Here is a 19,796-nt window from a genome sequence, read left to right on the forward strand (position 1 = left end):
CATCATCACCTGGCTTCTAAGATTGTACAGTTCTACTAGATATACAATAACCCCACCATAAGTGAGTAATAGGATGAGTTCCATTCATGAAAACAGATAACATGAAAAACTTCTTTTGAGAATTAATTAACCCGATTTTCTTTGTGGAGACTGTATTGTTCATTTAAATAATTACAGAAAAAGCTGTAGGATTAGGTTTTCCTTCTTTTTTTCTATTTGGGGCATTAATTTTTTTCCATACTTGATTGCCTTTCCCACATCAGCGAAGTAGTGCCAGGACCAAATGAAGAAAGGCTTTAATAGTTGTCTTAATTTTGTTATTACAAGGCTGGCTCTTGAAACACTTAGAAGAGTTTATTATATGTTCTATTTTAAGAACTTAACATTTGGGAATTTGAAATGTTGGATGGTGAGGTCTTTTTAGGCATTAGATAGATTGAATGCTAGGTATGCAACATTATCAAAGAGTAGGATCATTTTGCTTGTAAGATAGGTATAGGTGGGCCATTTTCCTGCTTTATACTTCTGAAATGGAAGCTTTTTAGCAGTTTATCTTTAATCCTTTTTCTATTTAGATTAGTTATATCTGATGTGGATAACAATGCAGTTTATCCACACAGCCACAACTTAAGTAATGGAATTTTTGTGAGAAATAATGGATATTGATTGTATTCAATATAATATGATTTCCAGGCTGCCCTCCAGCGACTGCAGACATTCATCAAAGGGAAGATGATAGAAATTCATGTTGCGGGCAAGTTTGCTGCAAATATGTGCCGCTCAGCAGTTAAGGTTAGTGTTGTTATTGATTTTTGTACACATATTCAAGTTGCTAAGACAGATAAGGTTAGTGTTGTTATTGATTTCTGTACATATATTCAAGTTGCTAAGACAGACTTTGTCTGATCTATTCCCTTAAATCTCTGCTTGAATTAACTTTGTAGGGTAGTAATATATGACTATCAACCATATTTTCTCGTGAAAATTTGAGTGAGCTAAATCAGCCAATACCTCAGGATGGGTGATCAGAGATGGGTGATCAGGGATGGGTATTTAGGAAAATTTGTGGCTACCAGCATCTTCCACAACCAAGATTCTGTCTCATTGCAGCTCAGATCAACTTTGTGTTTTATGTAGTATAGGGCACTTCAGCTCTTGAATTATGGCACTGCTTAGATATTTTCATTATGGAAAATGTTTTTGAATCCTGCAGATGCATTTTATACTTTCATTCTGATAGTGGGACAAGCTGTTTCCTTGATAAGGATTTAAAAGAGTAGAAATCAAAGCATTTCCAAATTTAAGAGACCTTAACAATCTCATCTTTCCCACATGCTCCCAAATATAGGTATCAACTGCAGCTTTTCACTAAATAGAGTAGGTGCAAAAATTGAAAGATGTTGTGTAAGCTGCAGATCATGTTTCTCACTCAAATCTGCTTCCAGCGCTGTGTATCATTGTTTAACAACTGAGTCACTTGAGAAAGTGATTCACAAGACCCACAGTATCCAATTCTGGCACCCATTAGACAAAATATACTCTTTTTGCACCAGTCCAGTGCCAACTCATGAAGGTTTTCTGACCCATTGTTTAATTAAATCCTTTCTCACAAAGAACACCCAAACATAATCACACCAACCTAGCCCATAAACAAGTAAGTCATGAAAAACTTACACAGAACCTATCCAGAAACAACTGCCCACTCACCCTTCACATCCTCTGATACAAGAAATGCAATTAAAACCTAAAATCTCTCTTGCTGCAGCCCCTGACAACAAATGAAACTTGCATTTAAAATGCTATGGCTCATTTGCAGTTCAAGTACTTACAGATATCTTTACCTACTCCTTGCTGCACAGCAAAATCCCAAACATCTTGACATTTGGTATCACAATACCAGTCCTAAAACCCTCCAGACCACCCAACTCCCTGATCTCCAACATTTCTATATCACTTCTCTCTTTAGTATCTAAACTCTCTAAACAAGATTGTTCTACACCAAAAGCAGTCATATCATCTTACTCTCACCCATGTAGCATCACCTCAGACCCAAACACATCATGACACTGAAACCACAGAAGCAACATCAGACTTGTAACGCTCCATTGTGCTGAGACTTAATCTCCTCTGATACCCCATCCCCATAGACTTGCTTATCACCACAGTTGACTTGTACAAATTAGAGCTTGTTTACACAGACATAAGAACTGTCCTGTACTTACAATTGTGATTGTCATAACAAGTGCATAGCTAAGCAAGGGAACAACTCATTTTTTTCTTAAGCTATACAGTATGTCAGCTTCAATATTACTGTGATTATTCATCATTTAATGTGTATATACCATAGTATTTATTATGTAAACTTTCCTCTCTAACTACCACCCTGACTATGTAGGTGTACCTCATTCACATGCTTGTTCAGAGCTTGGAAATATCCGGCCCCACCTTGACCTTGATATCTTAACTAGTTACCGTTATGACTTCCCAGTTTTGTAATGTGTCTATATTCAGTTGAATGACTGCCTAAATTCAGTAAATCATTCTTTATTTATTTCTGTACTTCTTAAACAATTGGAATATTGGCTCACAAAGAACAGAATGTCTGCATCTCCACAGAAGTCTTCAGTCTCTCTTTTAACTCCAGATTGACATGGTCTTGCCCACACCCTTTATTCACATGGAGTGGACAGACACTCCCATAGTGCAAAACATCAATAATTGTAGGCATCCTATGTGGAACACACATGACATTCACTCCCCACATCAATGGCATCAACACAAAGGCGCCAGAAAGTAAATGACATCATATCGCTAGCTGGCGTCAGATTTGGACAAGAAAAAGAATCACTAAACTTCCTATATGAACAATTCATCTGCTTCACTTTAAACTATAGCTCACCTGCTTAGTCTTCCACCCTATCAAAAGCAAATCTCTCATACAAAGCTGGAAACCACACAATACAGTGCACTCAGGACAGTCGCAGGCTGCTGTGCAACTACAAACACAGAATGATAAAAAGACCCCACCAATACAGTCCCGCATCAGCAAGCTTGGCTCTCAATTTAGTGCAACAGCACAAGGCTTCTCCCCTCCGAAATACTCTATAACTAACCTCTGACCATTAGATACAAAAAACACCACCCTTCAGAAACCTCACTCTTAACATGAGTCATACACTGGATGTCATCTATCATTACAACACTGGAAACACCATTTCATCAAATCACAAGACCCTTCATGCCAATGATGCATCTCCTATAAAGAAGGCTTTGAGCACTTTCTGCTCATTTGCCCTGCACTCTCTGCTCAAACACATCTCGCAACACTTTATGATTATGGGCCTAATTGGTGGATGTGGCCACTTTTTTTGGGTGCTGCAGGAGCCTCATGTAGAAGGGACTCCTTGAACAGGAAGTAATTAATAAGTATTTTTTATTTGTAATTACCCCATACTACCATACAAAGAGTTCTAGTGTTAACCAGGACCTTCTTAATGGCTCCTGCAGCCCAAGGCAGTCGGTTCCAGTAGCAGGGAAACGTAGACTCCCTTGGAATGAGAAGTTCTTTGATGAAATTTTTCGCCCATTGATACATTCTTGTCAATCATGACTTTACACTGGCAATGTAACCTTAAGCAAGTTGAGTCTGATAACACTATTAGTATGTTTTTTTTTTTTTTCTTTTTTTTGTCGCTGTCTCCCGCGTTTGCGAGGTAGCGCAAGGAAACAGACGAAAGAAATGGCCCAACCCACCCCCATACACATGCCTTGATTCAGTCCACTGACAGCACGTCAACCCCGGTATACCACATCGCTCCAGTTCACTCTATTCTTTGCCCTCCTTTCACCCTCCTGCATGTTCAGGCCCCGATCACACAAAATCTTTTTCACTCCATCTTTCCACCTCCAATTTGGTCTCCCTCTTCTCCTCGTTCCCTCCACCTCCGACACATATATCCTCTTGGTCAATCTTTCCTCACTCATTCTCTCCATGTGACCAAACCATTTCAAAACACCCTCTTCTGCTCTCTCAACCACGCTCTTTTTATTTCCACACATCTCTCTCACCCTTACGTTACTTACTCGATCAAACCACCTCACACCACACATTGTCCTCAAACATCTCATTTCCAGCACATCCATCCTCCTGCGCACAACTCTATCCATAGTCCACGCCTCGCAACCATACAACATTGTTGGAACCACTATTCCTTCAAACATACCCATTCTTGCTTTCCTAGATAATGTTCTCGACTTCCACACATTCTTCAAGGCTCCCAGAATTTTCGCCCCCTCCCCCACCCTATGATCCACTTCCGCTTCCATGGTTCCATCCGCTGCCAGATCCACTCCCAGATATCTAAAACACTTCACTTCCTCCAGTTTTTCTCCATTCAAACTCACCTCCCAATTGAATTGACCCTCAACCCTACTGTACCTAATAACCTTGCTCTTACTCACATTTACTCTTAACTTTCTTCTTTCACACACTTTACCAAACTCAGTCACCAGCTTCTGCAGTTTCTCACATGAATCAGCCACCAGCGCTGTATCATCAGCGAACAACAACTGACTCACTTCCCAAGCTCTCTCATCCCCAACAGACTTCATACTTGCCCCTCTTTCCAAAACTCTTGCATTCACCTCCCTAACAACCCCATCCATAAACAAATTAAACAACCATGGAGACATCACACACCCCTGCCGCAAACCTACATTCACTGAGAACCAATCACTTTCCTCTCTTCCTACACATACACATGCCTTACATCCTCGATAAAAACTTTTCACTGCTTTTAACAACTTGCCTCCCACACCATATATTCTTAATACCTTCCACAGAGCATCTCTATCAACTCTATCATATGCCTTCTCCAGATCCATAAATGCTACATACAAATCCATTTGCTTTTCTAAGTATTTCTCACATACATTCTTCAAAGCAAACACCTGATCCACACATCCTCTACCACTTCTGAAACCACACTGCTCTTCCCCAATCTGATGCTCTGTACATGCCTTCACCCTCTCAATCAATATCCTCCCATATAATTTACCAGGAATACTCAACAAACTTATACCTCTGTAATTTGAGCACTCACTCTTATCCCCTTTGCCTTTGTACAATGGCACTATGCACGCATTCCGCCAATCCTCAGGCACCTCACCATGAGTCATACATACATTAAATAACCTTACCAACCAGTCAACAATACAGTCACCCCCTTTTTTAATAAATTCCACTGCAATACCATCCAAACCTGTATATATATGTATATGTCTGTGTGTTTATATATATGTATATGTTGAGATGTATAGGTATGAATATTTGCCTGTGTGGACGTGTATGTATATACATGTGTATGTGGGTGGGTTGGGCCATTCTTTCATCTATTTTCTTGTGCTACCTCGCTAACACGGGAGACAGCGACAAAGCAATATGAATATATATAAATGTGGAAAACTGCAATCAAATTTATAGGAATACAAATAATGTGAATTTGAAATTCCCATGTTGAGCATACAGTTAACCACCCCATGTTGCCTACCATAACTAGAATTGAAATTACTTTATAAGATTTTCTTAGAGATGTATACTTCAGCATTACTGTTAGGTACAGTTATGGCGTGGTGTAACAATGTATGGCCATTGCATTCTTGTGGCATATGCCGTTCCATCATCTTTCAGTTTTATTTTTCCCTTCCCTGCTTGATGATTAATTCTTCTAATGCTTAGTGTAATTTATTTTTAGGGTCTCCTTATACAGTCGAATGCGATAATTAGGAGTAGTAATTCTTGAATCTCAGAAAATTTCATTTGTTTTAGTTGTGATATAAAGCATGTAGGGTGTAGTAATTCTTGAACCTTAGAAAATCTGTTTTCATTGCGACATAAGGCAGGGATTCAGGTGGAGTGCCTGCCATGTGTTTTCACCTCATAGTTTCCCAGGTTTACTGAGCTTTGTTGATAGTACTGTATACTAGTTAAAATGTTAAATGACAGTTGGCATCAGCACATCCACTGATTAGTAATAGAGTCATTGTTTGCTTCAAGTGTAGACATGAAAATTCCATCTGCTTAATGTATATGGTTAGTATTCTTATCAGTCAGCCATATGGTTTATAGCAATTGAATTTATCATAAAGGGCTAGGCATTTTTTTAAGCTTATTTTCTTATGATGTTTACCATGTGGTTGATTATTTTATTCTGGAAAATGATTAAGTAGCTTTAGTTCTTAAGATAGTTTCTTTTGTATTAAAAATTTAAACGGATTATAGGTTTCTGTTTTCACAATAAGACCTGGTTCTTTCTAATATTGAGATTTATATTGACTTTCAGGTAAACCCTCCTGAGGCACTAAAAGTATTTGTTCCTGGAGTGTGTCGTTTACTGTTAGCACTGACAGCCAATGAAGAGGTGCAGAATGAAGAACATTTGGACGATGAGCTTCTTTTTAATCTTCTGTTACTATCTGAGGTAGGTAGCATGTTTTTTGTAAGTTATGATATTTTTCTTTATAGTAATGCACTGATACCAAGAGTCCTGGTATTCTGTCCATAATTACTCTCTTTAGTTTGCTCCATGTATAGGAAGTATTTGGAAAGATGCATTGACTATTATGTTTTTAGATCCATTGTAAGGTAATATCATACTGTATCAGATGTTTTCATGCATGGTGTTTTGACAAGAAAATAGTGAAGCTGAGAAAAATGTAGCTTAGACATTGAAGCTTATTGATTCAGTGATGAAATTGATGAGAACTGCTATTGACGTTTGTGTGAATAAATTGTACATTTCCTTTTCCATAGCCAGAGGTTGAACCATTATGTGACGTTCATTTTCTCATTCATTTCAAGCTAAAAGTTTGTTTTCTAAATTGTTTCTTACATTTTTCATATGTATATATATGTATGTGTGTGTGTGTGTGTGTGTGTGTGTGTGTGTGTGTGTGTATATATATGTATATTATCCCTGGGGATAGGGGTGAAAGAATGCTTCCCACGTATTCCTCGCGTGTCGTAGAAAGCGACTAGAGGGGACGGGAGCGGGGGGCCGGAAATCCTCCCCTCCTTGTATTAACTTTCTAAAATGGGAAACAGAAGAAGGAGTCACGCGGGGAGTGCTCATCCTCCTCGAAGGCTCAGAGTGGGGTGCCTAAATGTGTGTGGATGTAACCAAGATGTGAAAAAAGGAGAGATAGGTAGTATGTTTGAGGAAAGGAACCTGGATGTTTTGGCTCTGAGTGAAACGAAGCTCAAGGGTAAAGGGGAAGAGTGGTTTGGAAATGTCTGGGGAGTGAAGTCAGGGGTTAGTGAGAGGACAAGAGCAAGGGAAGGAGTAGCAATACTCCTGAAACAGGAGTTGTGGGAGTATGTCATAGAATGTAAGAAAGTAAATTCTCGATTGATATGGGTAAAATTGAAAGTTGATGGAGAGAGGTGGGTGATTATTGGTGCATATGCACCTGGGCATGAGAAGAAAGATCATGAGAGGCAAGTGTTTTGGGAGCAGCTAAATGAGTGTGTTAGCGGTTTTGATGCACGAGACCGGGTTATAGTGATGGGTGATTTGAATGCAAAGATGAGTAATGTGGCAGTTGAGGGAATAATTGGTATGCATGGGGTGTTCAGTGTTGTAAATGGAAATGGTGAAGAGCTTGTAGATTTATGTGCTGAAAAAGGACTGATGATTGGGAATACCTGGTTTAAAAAGCGAGATATACATAAGTATACTTATGTAAGTAGGAGAGATGGCCAGAGAGCGTTATTGGATTACGTGTTAATTGACAGGCGTGCGAAAGAGAGACTTTTGGATGTCAATGTGCTGAGAGGTGCAACTGGAGGGATGTCTGATCATTATCTTGTGGAGGCTAAGGTGAAGATTAGTATGGGTTTTCAGAAAAGAAGAGTGAATGTTGGGGTGAAGAAGGTGGTGAGAGTAAGTGAGCTTGGGAAGGAGACCTGTGTGAAGAAGTATCAGGAGAGACTGTGTACAGAATGGAAAAAGGTGAGAACAATGGAAGTAAGGGGAGTGGGGGAGGAATGGGATGTATTTAGGGAGTCAGTGATGGATTGCGCAAAAGATGCTTGTGGCATGAGAAGAGTGGGAGGTGGGCTGTTTAGAAAGGGTAGTGAGTGGTGGGATGAAGAAGTAAGAGTATTAGTGAAAGAGAAGAGAGAGGCATTTGGACGATTTTTGCAGGGAAAAAATGCAATTGAGTGGGAGAAGTATAAAAGAAAGAGACAGGAGGTCAAGAGAAAGGTGCAAGAGGTGAAAAAAAGGGCAAATGAGAGTTGGGGTTAGAGACTATCAGTAAATTTTAGGGAGAATAAAAAGATGTTCTGGAAGGAGGTAAATAGGGTGCGTAAGACAAGGGAGCAAATGGGAACTTCAGTGAAGGGCGTAAATGGGGAGGTGATAACAAGTAGTGGTGATGTGAGAAGGAGATGGAATGAGTATTTTGAAGGTTTGTTGAATGTGTCTGATGACAGAGTGGCAGATATAGGGTGTTTTGGTCAAGGTGGTGTGCAAAGTGAGAGGGTTAGGGAAAATGATTTGGTAAACAGAGAAGAGGTAGTAAAAGCTTTGCGGAAGATGAAAGCCGGCAAGGCAGCAGGTTTGGATGGTATTGCAGTGGAATTTATTAAAAAAGGGGGTGACTGTATTGTTGACTGGTTGGTAAGGTTATTTAATGTATGTATGACTCATGGTGAGGTGCCTGAGGATTGGCGGAATGCGTGCATAGTGCCATTCAAATCCATCCAAATGGATTTGTATGTAGCATTTATGGATCTGGAGAAGGCATATGATAGAGTTGATAGAGATGCTCTGTGGAAGGTATTAAGAATATATGGTGTGGGAGGCAAGTTGTTAGAAGCAGTGAAAAGTTTTTATCGAGGATGTAAGGCATGTGTACGTGTAGGAAGAGAGGAAAGTGATTGGTTCTCAGTGAATGTAGGTTTGCGGCAGGGGTGTGTGATGTCTCCATGGTTGTTTAATTTGTTTATGGATGGGGTTGTTAGGGAGGTAAATGCAAGAGTCTTGGAAAGAGGGGCAAGTATGAAGTCTGTTGGGGATGAGAGAGCTTGGGAAGTGAGTCAGTTGTTGTTCGCTGATGATACAGCGCTGGTGGCGGATTCATGTGAGAAACTGCAGAAGCTGGTGACGGAGTTTGGTAAAGTGTGTGGAAGAAGAAAGTTAAGAGTAAATGTGAATAAGAGCAAGGTTATTAGGTACAGTAGGGTTGAGGGTCAAGTCAATTGGGAGGTGAGTTTGAATGGTGAAAAACTGGAGGAAGTGAAGTGTTTTAGATATCTGGGAGTGGATCTGTCAGCGGATGGAACCATGGAAGCGGAAGTGGATCATAGGGTGGGGGAGGGGGCGAAAATTTTGGGAGCCTTGAAAAATGTGTGGAAGTCGAGAACATTATCCCGGAAAGCAAAAATGGGTATGTTTGAAGGAATAGTAGTTCCAACAATGTTGTATGGTTGCGAGGCGTGGGCTATGGATAGAGTTGTGCGCAGGAGGATGGATGTGCTGGAAATGAGATGTTTGAGGACAATGTGTGGTGTGAGGTGGTTTGATCGAGTAAGTAACGTAAGGGTAAGAGAGATGTGTGGAAATAAAAAGAGCGTGGTTGAGAGAGCAGAAGAGGGTGTTTTGAAATGGTTTGGGCACATGGAGAGAATGAGTGAGGAAAGATTGACCAAGAGGATATATGTGTCGGAGGTGGAGGGAACGAGGAGAAGAGGGAGACCAAATTGGAGGTGGAAAGATGGAGTGAAAAGGATTTTGTGTGATCGGGGCCTGAACATGCAGGAGGGTGAAAGGAGGGCAAGGAATAGAGTGAATTGGAGCGATGTGGTATACAGGGGTTGACGTGCTGTCAGTGGATTGAATCAAGGCATGTGAAGCGTCCGGGGTAAACCATGGAAAGCTGTGTAGGTATGTATATTTCCGTGTGTGGACGTGTGTATGTACATGTGTATGGGGGGGGTTGGGCCATTTCTTTCGTCTGTTTCCTTGCGCTACCTCGCAAACGCGGGAGACAGTGACAAAGTATAAAAAAAAAAAAAAAAAAAAATCAGATGTTGATGAATGAATTATATATAAATGATATGCTTTGTATGTCATATAATCTTGTAAAAAAAGTGTGACTACTAATCTATATCATTTATACAATTTCCTACTGTAAAGGCTAGCAAAGGCAGACCTACTTCCAAAATCCCTCTCATTTTTTTTCATACTATTCGCCATTTCCCACAGTAGCAAGGTAGCTTTAAGAACAGAGAAATGGGTAATTATTGGTGCCTATGCACCTGGTCATGAGAAGAAAGATCATGAGAGGCAAGTGTTTTGTGATCAGCTGAGTAAGTGTGTTAGCAGCTTTGATGCACAAGACCAGGATATAATGATGGGTGATTTGAATGCTCAGGTGAATGTGGCAGTTGAGGTATAATTGGTGTACATGGGGTGTTCAGTGTTGTAAATGGAAATGAAGAGCTTGTAGATTTGTGTACTGAAAAAGGACTGGTGATTGGGAATAACTGGTTAAAAAAGAGAGATGTACATAAGTATATGTATGTAAGTAGGAGAGATGGCCAGAGAGCATCATTGGATTATGTGTTAATAGATAGGTGTCTGAAAGAGAGACTTTTGGATGTTAATGTGTTGAGAGGGGCAACTAGACTGATGTCTGATCATTATCTTGTGGAGGCGAAGGTGAAGATTTGTAGAGTCTTTCAGAAAAGAAGAGAGAATGTTCAGGTGAAGAGAGTGGTGAGAGTAAGTGAGCTTGGAAAGGAGACTTGTGTGAGGAATTACCAGGAGAGATTGAGTGCAGAATGGCAAAAGGTGAGAGCAAATGACGTAAGGGGAGTGGGGGAGGAATGGGATGTACTTAGGGAAGCAGTGATGGCTTGTGCAAAAGATACTTGTGGTATGAGATAGGTGGGAGGTGGGCAGATTAGAAAGGGTAGTGAGTGGTGGGATGAAGAAGTAAGATTGTTAGTGAAGGCAAGAGAAAGGCATTTGGACAATTTTTGCAGGGAAGTAGTGTAAATGACTGGGAGATGTCTAAAAGAAAGAGGTAGGAGGTCAAGAGAAAGGTGCAAGAGGTGAAAAGAAATCAAATGAGAGTTGGGGATGAGAGAATATCATTAAATTTTAAGGAGAATAAAAAGACATTTTGGAAGGAGGTAAATAAATTGCATAAGGCGAGAGACCATATGGGAACATCAGTGAAGGGGCTAATGGGGAGGCAGTAACAAGAAGTGGTGAAGCGAGAAGGAGATGGAGTGAGTGTTTAGAAGGTTTGTTTAATGTGTTTGATGATAGAGTGGCAGATATAGGGTGTTTTGGTCGAGGTGGTGTGCGATTTGAGAGGGACAGGGAGAATGGTTTGGTAAATATTGAGAGGGACAGGGAGAATGGTTAGGTAAATAGAGAAGTTGTGAAAACTTTGTGGAAGGTGAAAGCCAGCAAGGCAGCAGGTTTGGATGGTACTGTAGTGGAATTTATTAAAAAAAAAGGGGTGACTGTGTTGTTGATTGGTTGGTAAGGATATTCAGTGTATTGATGGTGAAGTGCCTGAGGATTGGAGGAATGCATGCATAGTGCCATTGAAAAAAGGCAAAGGGGATAAAGGTGAAAGTTCACATTATAGAGGTATAAGTTTGTTGATTATTCCTTGGAAATTATATGGGAGGGTATTGATTGAGAAGGTAAAGGCATGTACAGAGCATCAGATTAGGGAAGAGCAGTTTGGTTTCAGAAGTGGTAGAGGATGTGTGGATCAGGTGTTTGTTTTGAAGAATGTATGTGAGAAATACTTCGAAAAGTGAATGGATTTGTATGTAGCATTTATGGATGTGGAGAAGGCTTATGATGGGTTGATAGAGATGCTTTGTAGAAGGTATTAAGAGTATATGGTGTGGGAGATAAGTTGCTAGAAGCAGTGAAAAGTTTCTACCAAGGATGTAAGGCATGTGTACACATAGGAAAAGAAGAAAGTGATTGGTTCCCAGTGAATATTTTTGCGGCAGGTGTGTGTGATGTCTCCATGGTTGTTTGATTTGTTTGTGGATGGGGTTGTTAGGGAGGTGAATGCAAGTGTTTTGATGAGAGGGGCAAGTATGCAGTCTGTTTTGGATGATAGGGCTTGGGAAGTGAGTCAGTTGTTGTTCACTGATGATACAGTGCTGGTGGCTGATTCATGTGAGAAACTGCAGAAGCTGGTGACTGAGTTTGGTAAAGTGTGTGAAAGAAGAAAGCTGAGAATAAATGTGAATAAGAGCAAGTTTTTTAGGTTCAGTAGGGTTGAGGGACAAGTTAATTGGAAGGTAAGTTTGAATGGAGAAAAACTGGAGGAAGTAAAGTGTTTTAGATATCTGAGAGAGTATTTAGCAGCGGATGGAACCATGGAAGCGGAAAGTGAGTCACATGGTGGGGGTGGGGGCGAAAGTTCTGGGAGTGTTGAAGAATATGTGGAAGGCGAGAACATTATCTCGGAGAGCGAAAATGGATATGTTTGAAGGAATAGTGGTTCCAATAATGTTATGTGGTTCTTCGGCATGGGCTATAGATAGGGTTGTGTGGATGGGGGTGGATGTGTTGGAAATGAAATGTTTGAGGACAGTATGTGATGTGAGGTGGTTTGATCGAGTAAGTAATGAAAGGGTAAGGGAGATGTGTGGTCATAAAAAGAGTGTGGTTGAAAGAGCAGAAGAGGGTTTGTTGAAATGGTTTGATCACATGGAGAGAATGAGTGAGGAAAGATTGACAAAGAGGATATATGTGTCAAACGCAGAGGGAATGGGGAGAAGTGGGAGACCAAATTGGAGGTGGAAGGATGGAGTGTAAAAGATTTTGTGATCAGGGCCTGAACATACAGGAGGGTGAAAGGCATGCAAGGAATAGAGTGAATTGGAATGATGTGGTATACCGGTGTTGACGTGCTGTCAGTAGACTGAACCAGGGCATATGAAGCATCTGGGCATTTATGTATATTTTTTTTTTTTTTTTGTCGCTGTCTCCCGCGTTTGCGAGGTAGCGCAAGGAAACAGACGAAAGAAATGGCCCAACCCACCCCCATACACATGTATATACATACGTCCACACACACAAATATACATACCTACACAGCTTTCCATGGTTTACCCCAGACGCTTCACATGCCCTGATTCAATCCACTGACAGCACGTCAACCCCGGTATACCACATCGATCCAATTCACTCTATTCCTTGCCCTCCTTTCACCCTCCTGCATGTTCAGGCCCCGATTACACAAAATCTTTTTCACTCCATCTTTCCATCTCCAATTTGGTCTCCCACTTCTCCTCGTTCCCTCCACCTCTGACACGTATATCCTCTTGGTCAATCTTTCCTCACTCATTCTCTCCATGTGCCCAAACCATTTCAAAACACCCTCTTCTGCTCTCTCAACCACGCTCTTTTTATTTCCACACATCTCTCTTACCCTTACGTTACTTACTTGATCAAACCACCTCACACCACACATTGTCCTCAAACATCTCATTTCCAGCACATTCATCCTCCTGCGCACAACTCTATCCATAGCCCACGCCTCGCAACCATACAACATTGTTGGAACCACTATTCCTTCAAACATACCCATTTTTGCTTTCCGAGATAATGTTCTCGACTTCCACACATTCTTCAAGGCTCCCAGGATTTTCGCCTCCTCCCCCACCCTATGATCCACTTCCGCTTCCATGGTTCCATCCACTGCCAGATCCACTCCCACATATCTAAAACACTTTACTTCCTCCAGTTTTTCTCCATTCAAACTTACCTCCCAATTGACTTGACCCTCAACCCTACTGTACCTAATTACCTTGCTCTTATTCACATTTACTCTTAACTTTCTTCTTTCACACACTTTACCGAACTCAGTCACCAGCTTCTGCAGTTTCTCACATGAATCAGCCACCAGCGCTGTATCATCAGCGAACAACAACTGACTCACTTCCCAAGTTCTCTCATCCCCAACAGACTTCATACTTGCCCCTCTTTCCAAAACTCTTGCATTCACCTCCCTAACAACCCCATCCATAAACAAATTAAACAACCATGGAGACATCACACACCCCTGCCGCAAACCTACATTCACTGAGAACCAATCACTTTCCTCTCTTCCTACACATACACATGCCTTACATCCTCGATAAAAACTTTTCACTGCTTCTAATAACTTGCCTCCCACACCATATATTCTTAATACCTTCCACAGAGCTTCTCTATCAACTCTATCAACTGAGAATAGCTCTATATATGGGAATACCTTAAACAGATAACAGGGAATTGCTTGTTTATCTTGAGATAACCTGTCACATTAGCTGTTCACTATAACATTACATTAACTGTCAAACATAAGCAGTCTGAATTATTACATTTCTGTGCAAACATAAGTAGTCTGACTTATTACATTAACTGTGCAAACATAAGCAGTCTGACTTATCAGTTCTCCCAGGCTAACTTTAAAACTTGACCCACTTGCCCTATGCTGTAATGTTTTTCCACTTTCCCATTTCTCTAGGTATTATTTTGGTTTTTGCTCCTGAGAGCTATCTTTGTGTGCATCCACCCTTATCTGGATCACTCGATACTAAGCAAGCTGCTGCATCACATAGTGACTGTACAGCCGTGAACAACTCATGGGTCGGCCATTTGATTTTTTTTACTTGAAGCTCCTTTTTCTTGCTTCTTGGTACTCTACCTTCTCATGTCTTTTGCAATTAATTATAACCTGGCAAATTGAAAGTCAGTTTTTTCACGGCATACAAAATATGTAGATACTTCTTGTCTCTTCTTTCTCCATTTCATTAACCTCCTTATACATCATTAAAGGCCCGGCCTTGATGTTGGCTTCTCCCGGTGACTGTAACCTTAGATTTATTTATTCATTTATTTTATTATACTTTGTCGCTGTCTCCCGCGTTAGCAAGGTAGCACAAGGAAACAGATGAAAGAATGGCCCAACCCACCCACATACACATGTATATACATACACGTCCACTTATGCACATATACATACCTATACATTTCAACGTATACATATATATACATACACAGACATATACACATGTACATAATTCATACTTGCTGCCTTTATTCATTCCCATCACCACCCTGCCACACATGAAATGATAACCCCCTCCCCCTGCATGCATGTGAGGTAACGCTAGTAAAAGACAACAAAGGCCACATTCGTTCACACTCAGTCTCTAGCTGCCATGTATAATGCACTGAAACCACAGCTCCCTTTCCATATCCAGGCACCCACCACAAAAATTTCCATGGTTTACCCCAGACGCATCACATACCCTGGTTCAATCCATTGACAGCACGTCGACCCCGGTATACCACATCGTTCCAATACGCTCTATTCCTTGCATGCCTTTCACCCTCCTTCATGATCGCCCAAAATCATTTTTGCTCCATCCTTCCACCTCCAATTTGGTCTCCCACTTCTCCTCGTTCCCTCCACCTCTGACACATATATCCTCTTTGTCAATCTTTCCTCACTCATTCTCTCCATGTGACCACACCATTTCAATACACCCTCTTCTGCTCTCTCAATCACACACTTTTTATTACCACACCGCTCTTACCCATTCATCACTTACTCGATCAAACCACCTCATACCACATTGTTCTCAAACCTCTCATTTCCAACACATCCACCCTCCTCTGCACAACCCTATCTATAGCCCCTACCTCGCAACCATATAACATTGGTGGAACCACTATTCCTTCAAACATACCCATTTTTGCTTTCCGAGATAATGTTCTCGCCTTCCACACATTTTTCAACGCTCCCAGAACCTTCGCCCCCTCCCTCACCCTGTGACTCGTTTCCGCTTCCGTGGTTCCATCCGCTGCCAAATCCACTCCCAGATATCTAAAACACTTCACTTCCTCCAGTTTTTCTCCATTCAAACTTACCTCCCAGTTGACTTGTCCCTCAACCCTACAGTACCTAATAATCTTGCTCTATTCACATTTGCTCTCAGCTTTCTTCTTTCACAAACTTTACCAAACTCAGTCACCAGCTTCTGCAGTTTCTCACCCGAATCAGCCACCAGCACTGTATCATCAGTGAACAACAACTGACTCACTTCCCAAGCTCTCATCCACAGCAGACTGCATACTTGCCCCTCTCTCCAAAACTCTTGCATTCACCTCCCTAACAACCCCATCCATACTAAATTAAACTACCATGGAGACATCACGCACCCCTGCCGCAAACTGACATTCACTGAGAACCAATCACTTTCCTCTCTTCCTACTTGTACACGTGCCTTACATCCTTGATGAAAACTTTTCACTGCTTCCAGTAACTTGCCTCCCACACCATATACTCTTAATACCTTCCACAGAGCATCGCTATCATCTCTATCATAAGCCTTCTCCAGATCCATAAATGCTACATACAAATCCATTTGTTTTTCTAAGTATTTCTCACATACATTCTTCAAAGCAAACACCTGATCCACACATCCTCAACCATTTCTGAAACCACACTGCTCTTCCCCAATCTGATGTTCTGTGCATGCCTTCACCCTTTCAATCAGTACCCTCACATATAATTTCCCAGGAATACTCAACAAACTTATACCTCTTTAATTTGAACACTCACCTTTATCCCCTTTGCCTTTGTTCAGTGGCACAATGCATGCATTCTGCCAATCCTCAGACACTTCACCATGAGCCATGCATACATTGAATATCCTCACCAACCAGTGAACAATACAGTCACCTCCTTTTTTGATAAATTCCACTGCAATACCATCCAAACCCACCACCTTGCCGGCTTTCATCTTCCGCAAAGCTTTCACTACCTCTTCTCTGTTTACCAAATTATCTCTTAGAACAGATAAGAAATAGATAAATAAAGAATATCGATTTGAAAGAAAAAACAATGGGATTAGCATGCATGAATGAAAGCAATGAAAGTTAGGGTGTTGGTAATTGGATACATTAAAAATGTAATCGAGGATATTATCAGATTTTGTAAGGAGATAGTTAACTAGTGAAGGAGTTATGCTACAAAGGAAGGTTCATTAAGTAAGGATAGGCTATTACTCATTAGAGAGAATGAATTTAGCTTTTTGTTTCTTCATGGCATGCCTAGAAACGAGTTTGAATATCTTTATGTAAATGAACAAATGTGTGTATGTTAATATCCTGCATATATTTCAGTTGGTGCGTTGCAGTGGATGTCATTTAATCAAATACGTGCCCCAAATAACACACGTGTTAACCCAGACACTACATCTCAAGAGTCGAGAAGGATACCAACTTGCTGGCTCTGTCCTGGGGTATCTCTTGAAGTATCTTGGTATCACTATACCTAAAGAATACCGCTCAATGCCACATGAATGGGATGTGTCCTTTACTGACTCCCTGCCTATAAAGGTAATGTCTTAGACCAAGTTTAATTTGTGTCGATGTTGCAGCAGATTGTCTTTCAATAATACTCGTGTTAATTCTTATGAATGTGATATGCATTTTAAGTACTCAGGTGCTGTAGATATTATATTTGTTTTTATGTTGCATTATATACATTTGATGTAGTCACTTGAAAATTTATAATGTTGAACAATTTTCTCTATTTTATAAGCAAGCTTTCTCCTCAGATCTGCTATACAAGGAAAATGGACTGTTTTTTATAGGGGAAGTCCATTCAAAATGCATGAGTTACTGCCTTTGTTATCAGAAAACTATACGGACTAAGCTTGTCTGTTAGGAGCCATGGATTCCTATTAGAACAAGCAGTTACCCGTCTGTAATATAGGCATCTTTCATTTCATAGCTGTGCTAAGTTACAGGACATTTGTTTTATCTTGTCCAGAACCAAATTAGTATCCATTATGATGTGAGCTTGTGTATGTGATTCAGGGAAGAAATGTGCTGAGTCGCTGTTTCAGAGTAATGCTATTGAATGTTCTCATAGCTTTTGCCTTGATTATAGATGTATTTGATGTTTACTAGTATTAAGGCATTGCTAGACTCCACATGCATGTGGTTTTGCCACAAGTGAAATGTCACATTTGGCAAGATTAAATCGGTGTTGATGCAAGAAAAATAATACAGCTTCGTTGAAGAACTTCTCACTGTGAAGGAGTCCACCCTTTCCCTGCTGCTGATATTAGTATATCCTTATTGCTGCAGGATCTTCATAAATGGGCTCCTTGGGTCATTTGATGAGAAATATTTGAAATAAGTACAGGACAGAGGCAAGCTTGATTAGCACTCTAGTTGCATTCCTGATCACCGTGAACAAATAAAAATGAGTGAGTGCTAAACAAGTGAATGATAACTTGGCGATAATGGTGATAATTCAAACAGCACCACTGCTCCTATGTGTAATATTTGAGGCCTTCATTGAATTTTGTAGTTGTGCAGTTAATGATCGTGGACATATGACAAACGTTTTAGGTCAATATATGTATTAAGAACATTGTTAATGATGCTGACATCCAAAAATACAGTAAGCTGTGGACAGTACTCACAAGTGCATTCAGTCTAAGCACAAAATAACCACCATTTGTATTCCTCATACCTTGCATTTTTCACATCTTTGCTTACTTTACCACATAATATTCTATCCTTTATTCTTCACTCATTTCACTGCCTGTTGCATAAACAAGAACATATTCTTTCACTCTAACCCATATTAACCTTGACTCAATTCCTTGCACTTTTCCATGTGGTTTCACAGATCATTTCCTAAGAAGTGCCACCCCTTCCTTTGCTGTTGTCCTCATGCTAACTTTAGACTGTACTTCCTGAACATTTTCTGTCCTCACCACCCCTTACCATACAGTGTTTTATTTCTCAAATTCTCAAAGCCAGAACATATTTTTCTTTCAACAAAGAGCATCTATCCCTTCCTTCCTTTTTATCTTGGTTGTTGTCACATACCTTCAGATGCTTAGGCTGTTCCTTCAAGGAAAAGTCTTCACTTAGCTCCTTCCTCTGCACTTACTAATAGAGTGATGATACAGGGAGGAGGATTTCCTGGGGGAGCACTTCTGGGCCATTTAGTTGCCTTCCGTGACTTGCAAAAGATATATAGATAGTATTCTTCTTCCACTGTTGTCGAACAGAAGTATATAAGAGCCCAATGTAATGCTTCTTTCATAGTGTGCTTAGTGATATAAAAAACCAGTATAGAATAAGCAAAGGAACCTTTAAGTTAAGCCTGGATATATGGTAAAGAATATTGCTAGGCTAGGCTAACATCTTTGTTATGTGTATGATGGCATAGAACAAAAGCATTATTATGCAAGCAGAATATGTTGTGAGTGCCACATAATGGTAAAATCTCTTTATAGGCACTTATCTGGACAAGGTACACTGATTTCATGATATATTGCACATTTTTAATCTTTTTTGAACTATTATACTTTGTTGCTGTCTCCCGCGTTACCAAGGTAGTGCAAGGAAACAGACGAAAGAATGGCTCAACCCACCCACATACACATGTATATACATAAATGCCCACACACACACACACACATATACATACCTATACATTTCAATGTATACATACACAGACATATACATATATACACGTGCACATATTCATACATGCTGCCTTCATCCATTCCCACCGCCACTATGCCACAAATGAAATGACACCCCATCCATCCTTCCACCTCCAATTTGGTCTCCCACTTCTCCTCGTTCCCTCCACCCCTGACACGTATATCCTCTTTGTCAATCTTTCCTCACTCATTCTCTCCATATGACCATACCATTTCAATA

The 19,796-nt window shown here is 40.5% G+C and overlaps 1 protein-coding gene across 1 annotated transcript in view; it reads left to right on the plus strand.

Moving 5' to 3' along the window:
• LOC139754434 (proteasome activator complex subunit 4-like) overlaps positions 1–19,796 on the plus strand; it is a 576,322-nt gene that overhangs the window by 233,805 nt on the left and 322,721 nt on the right. Inside the window, exons 13-15 of the mRNA XM_071671710.1 lie at positions 694–792; positions 6,342–6,479; positions 17,226–17,441. Of these exons, the coding sequence (XP_071527811.1) occupies positions 694–792; positions 6,342–6,479; positions 17,226–17,441 (453 nt within the window). The remainder of the gene's footprint in view (positions 1–693; positions 793–6,341; positions 6,480–17,225; positions 17,442–19,796) is intronic.

The sequence above is a fragment of the Panulirus ornatus genome, chromosome 17 (assembly GCF_036320965.1).
Source record: "Panulirus ornatus isolate Po-2019 chromosome 17, ASM3632096v1, whole genome shotgun sequence".
Taxonomy (NCBI): Eukaryota; Metazoa; Arthropoda; class Malacostraca; order Decapoda; family Palinuridae; genus Panulirus; species Panulirus ornatus.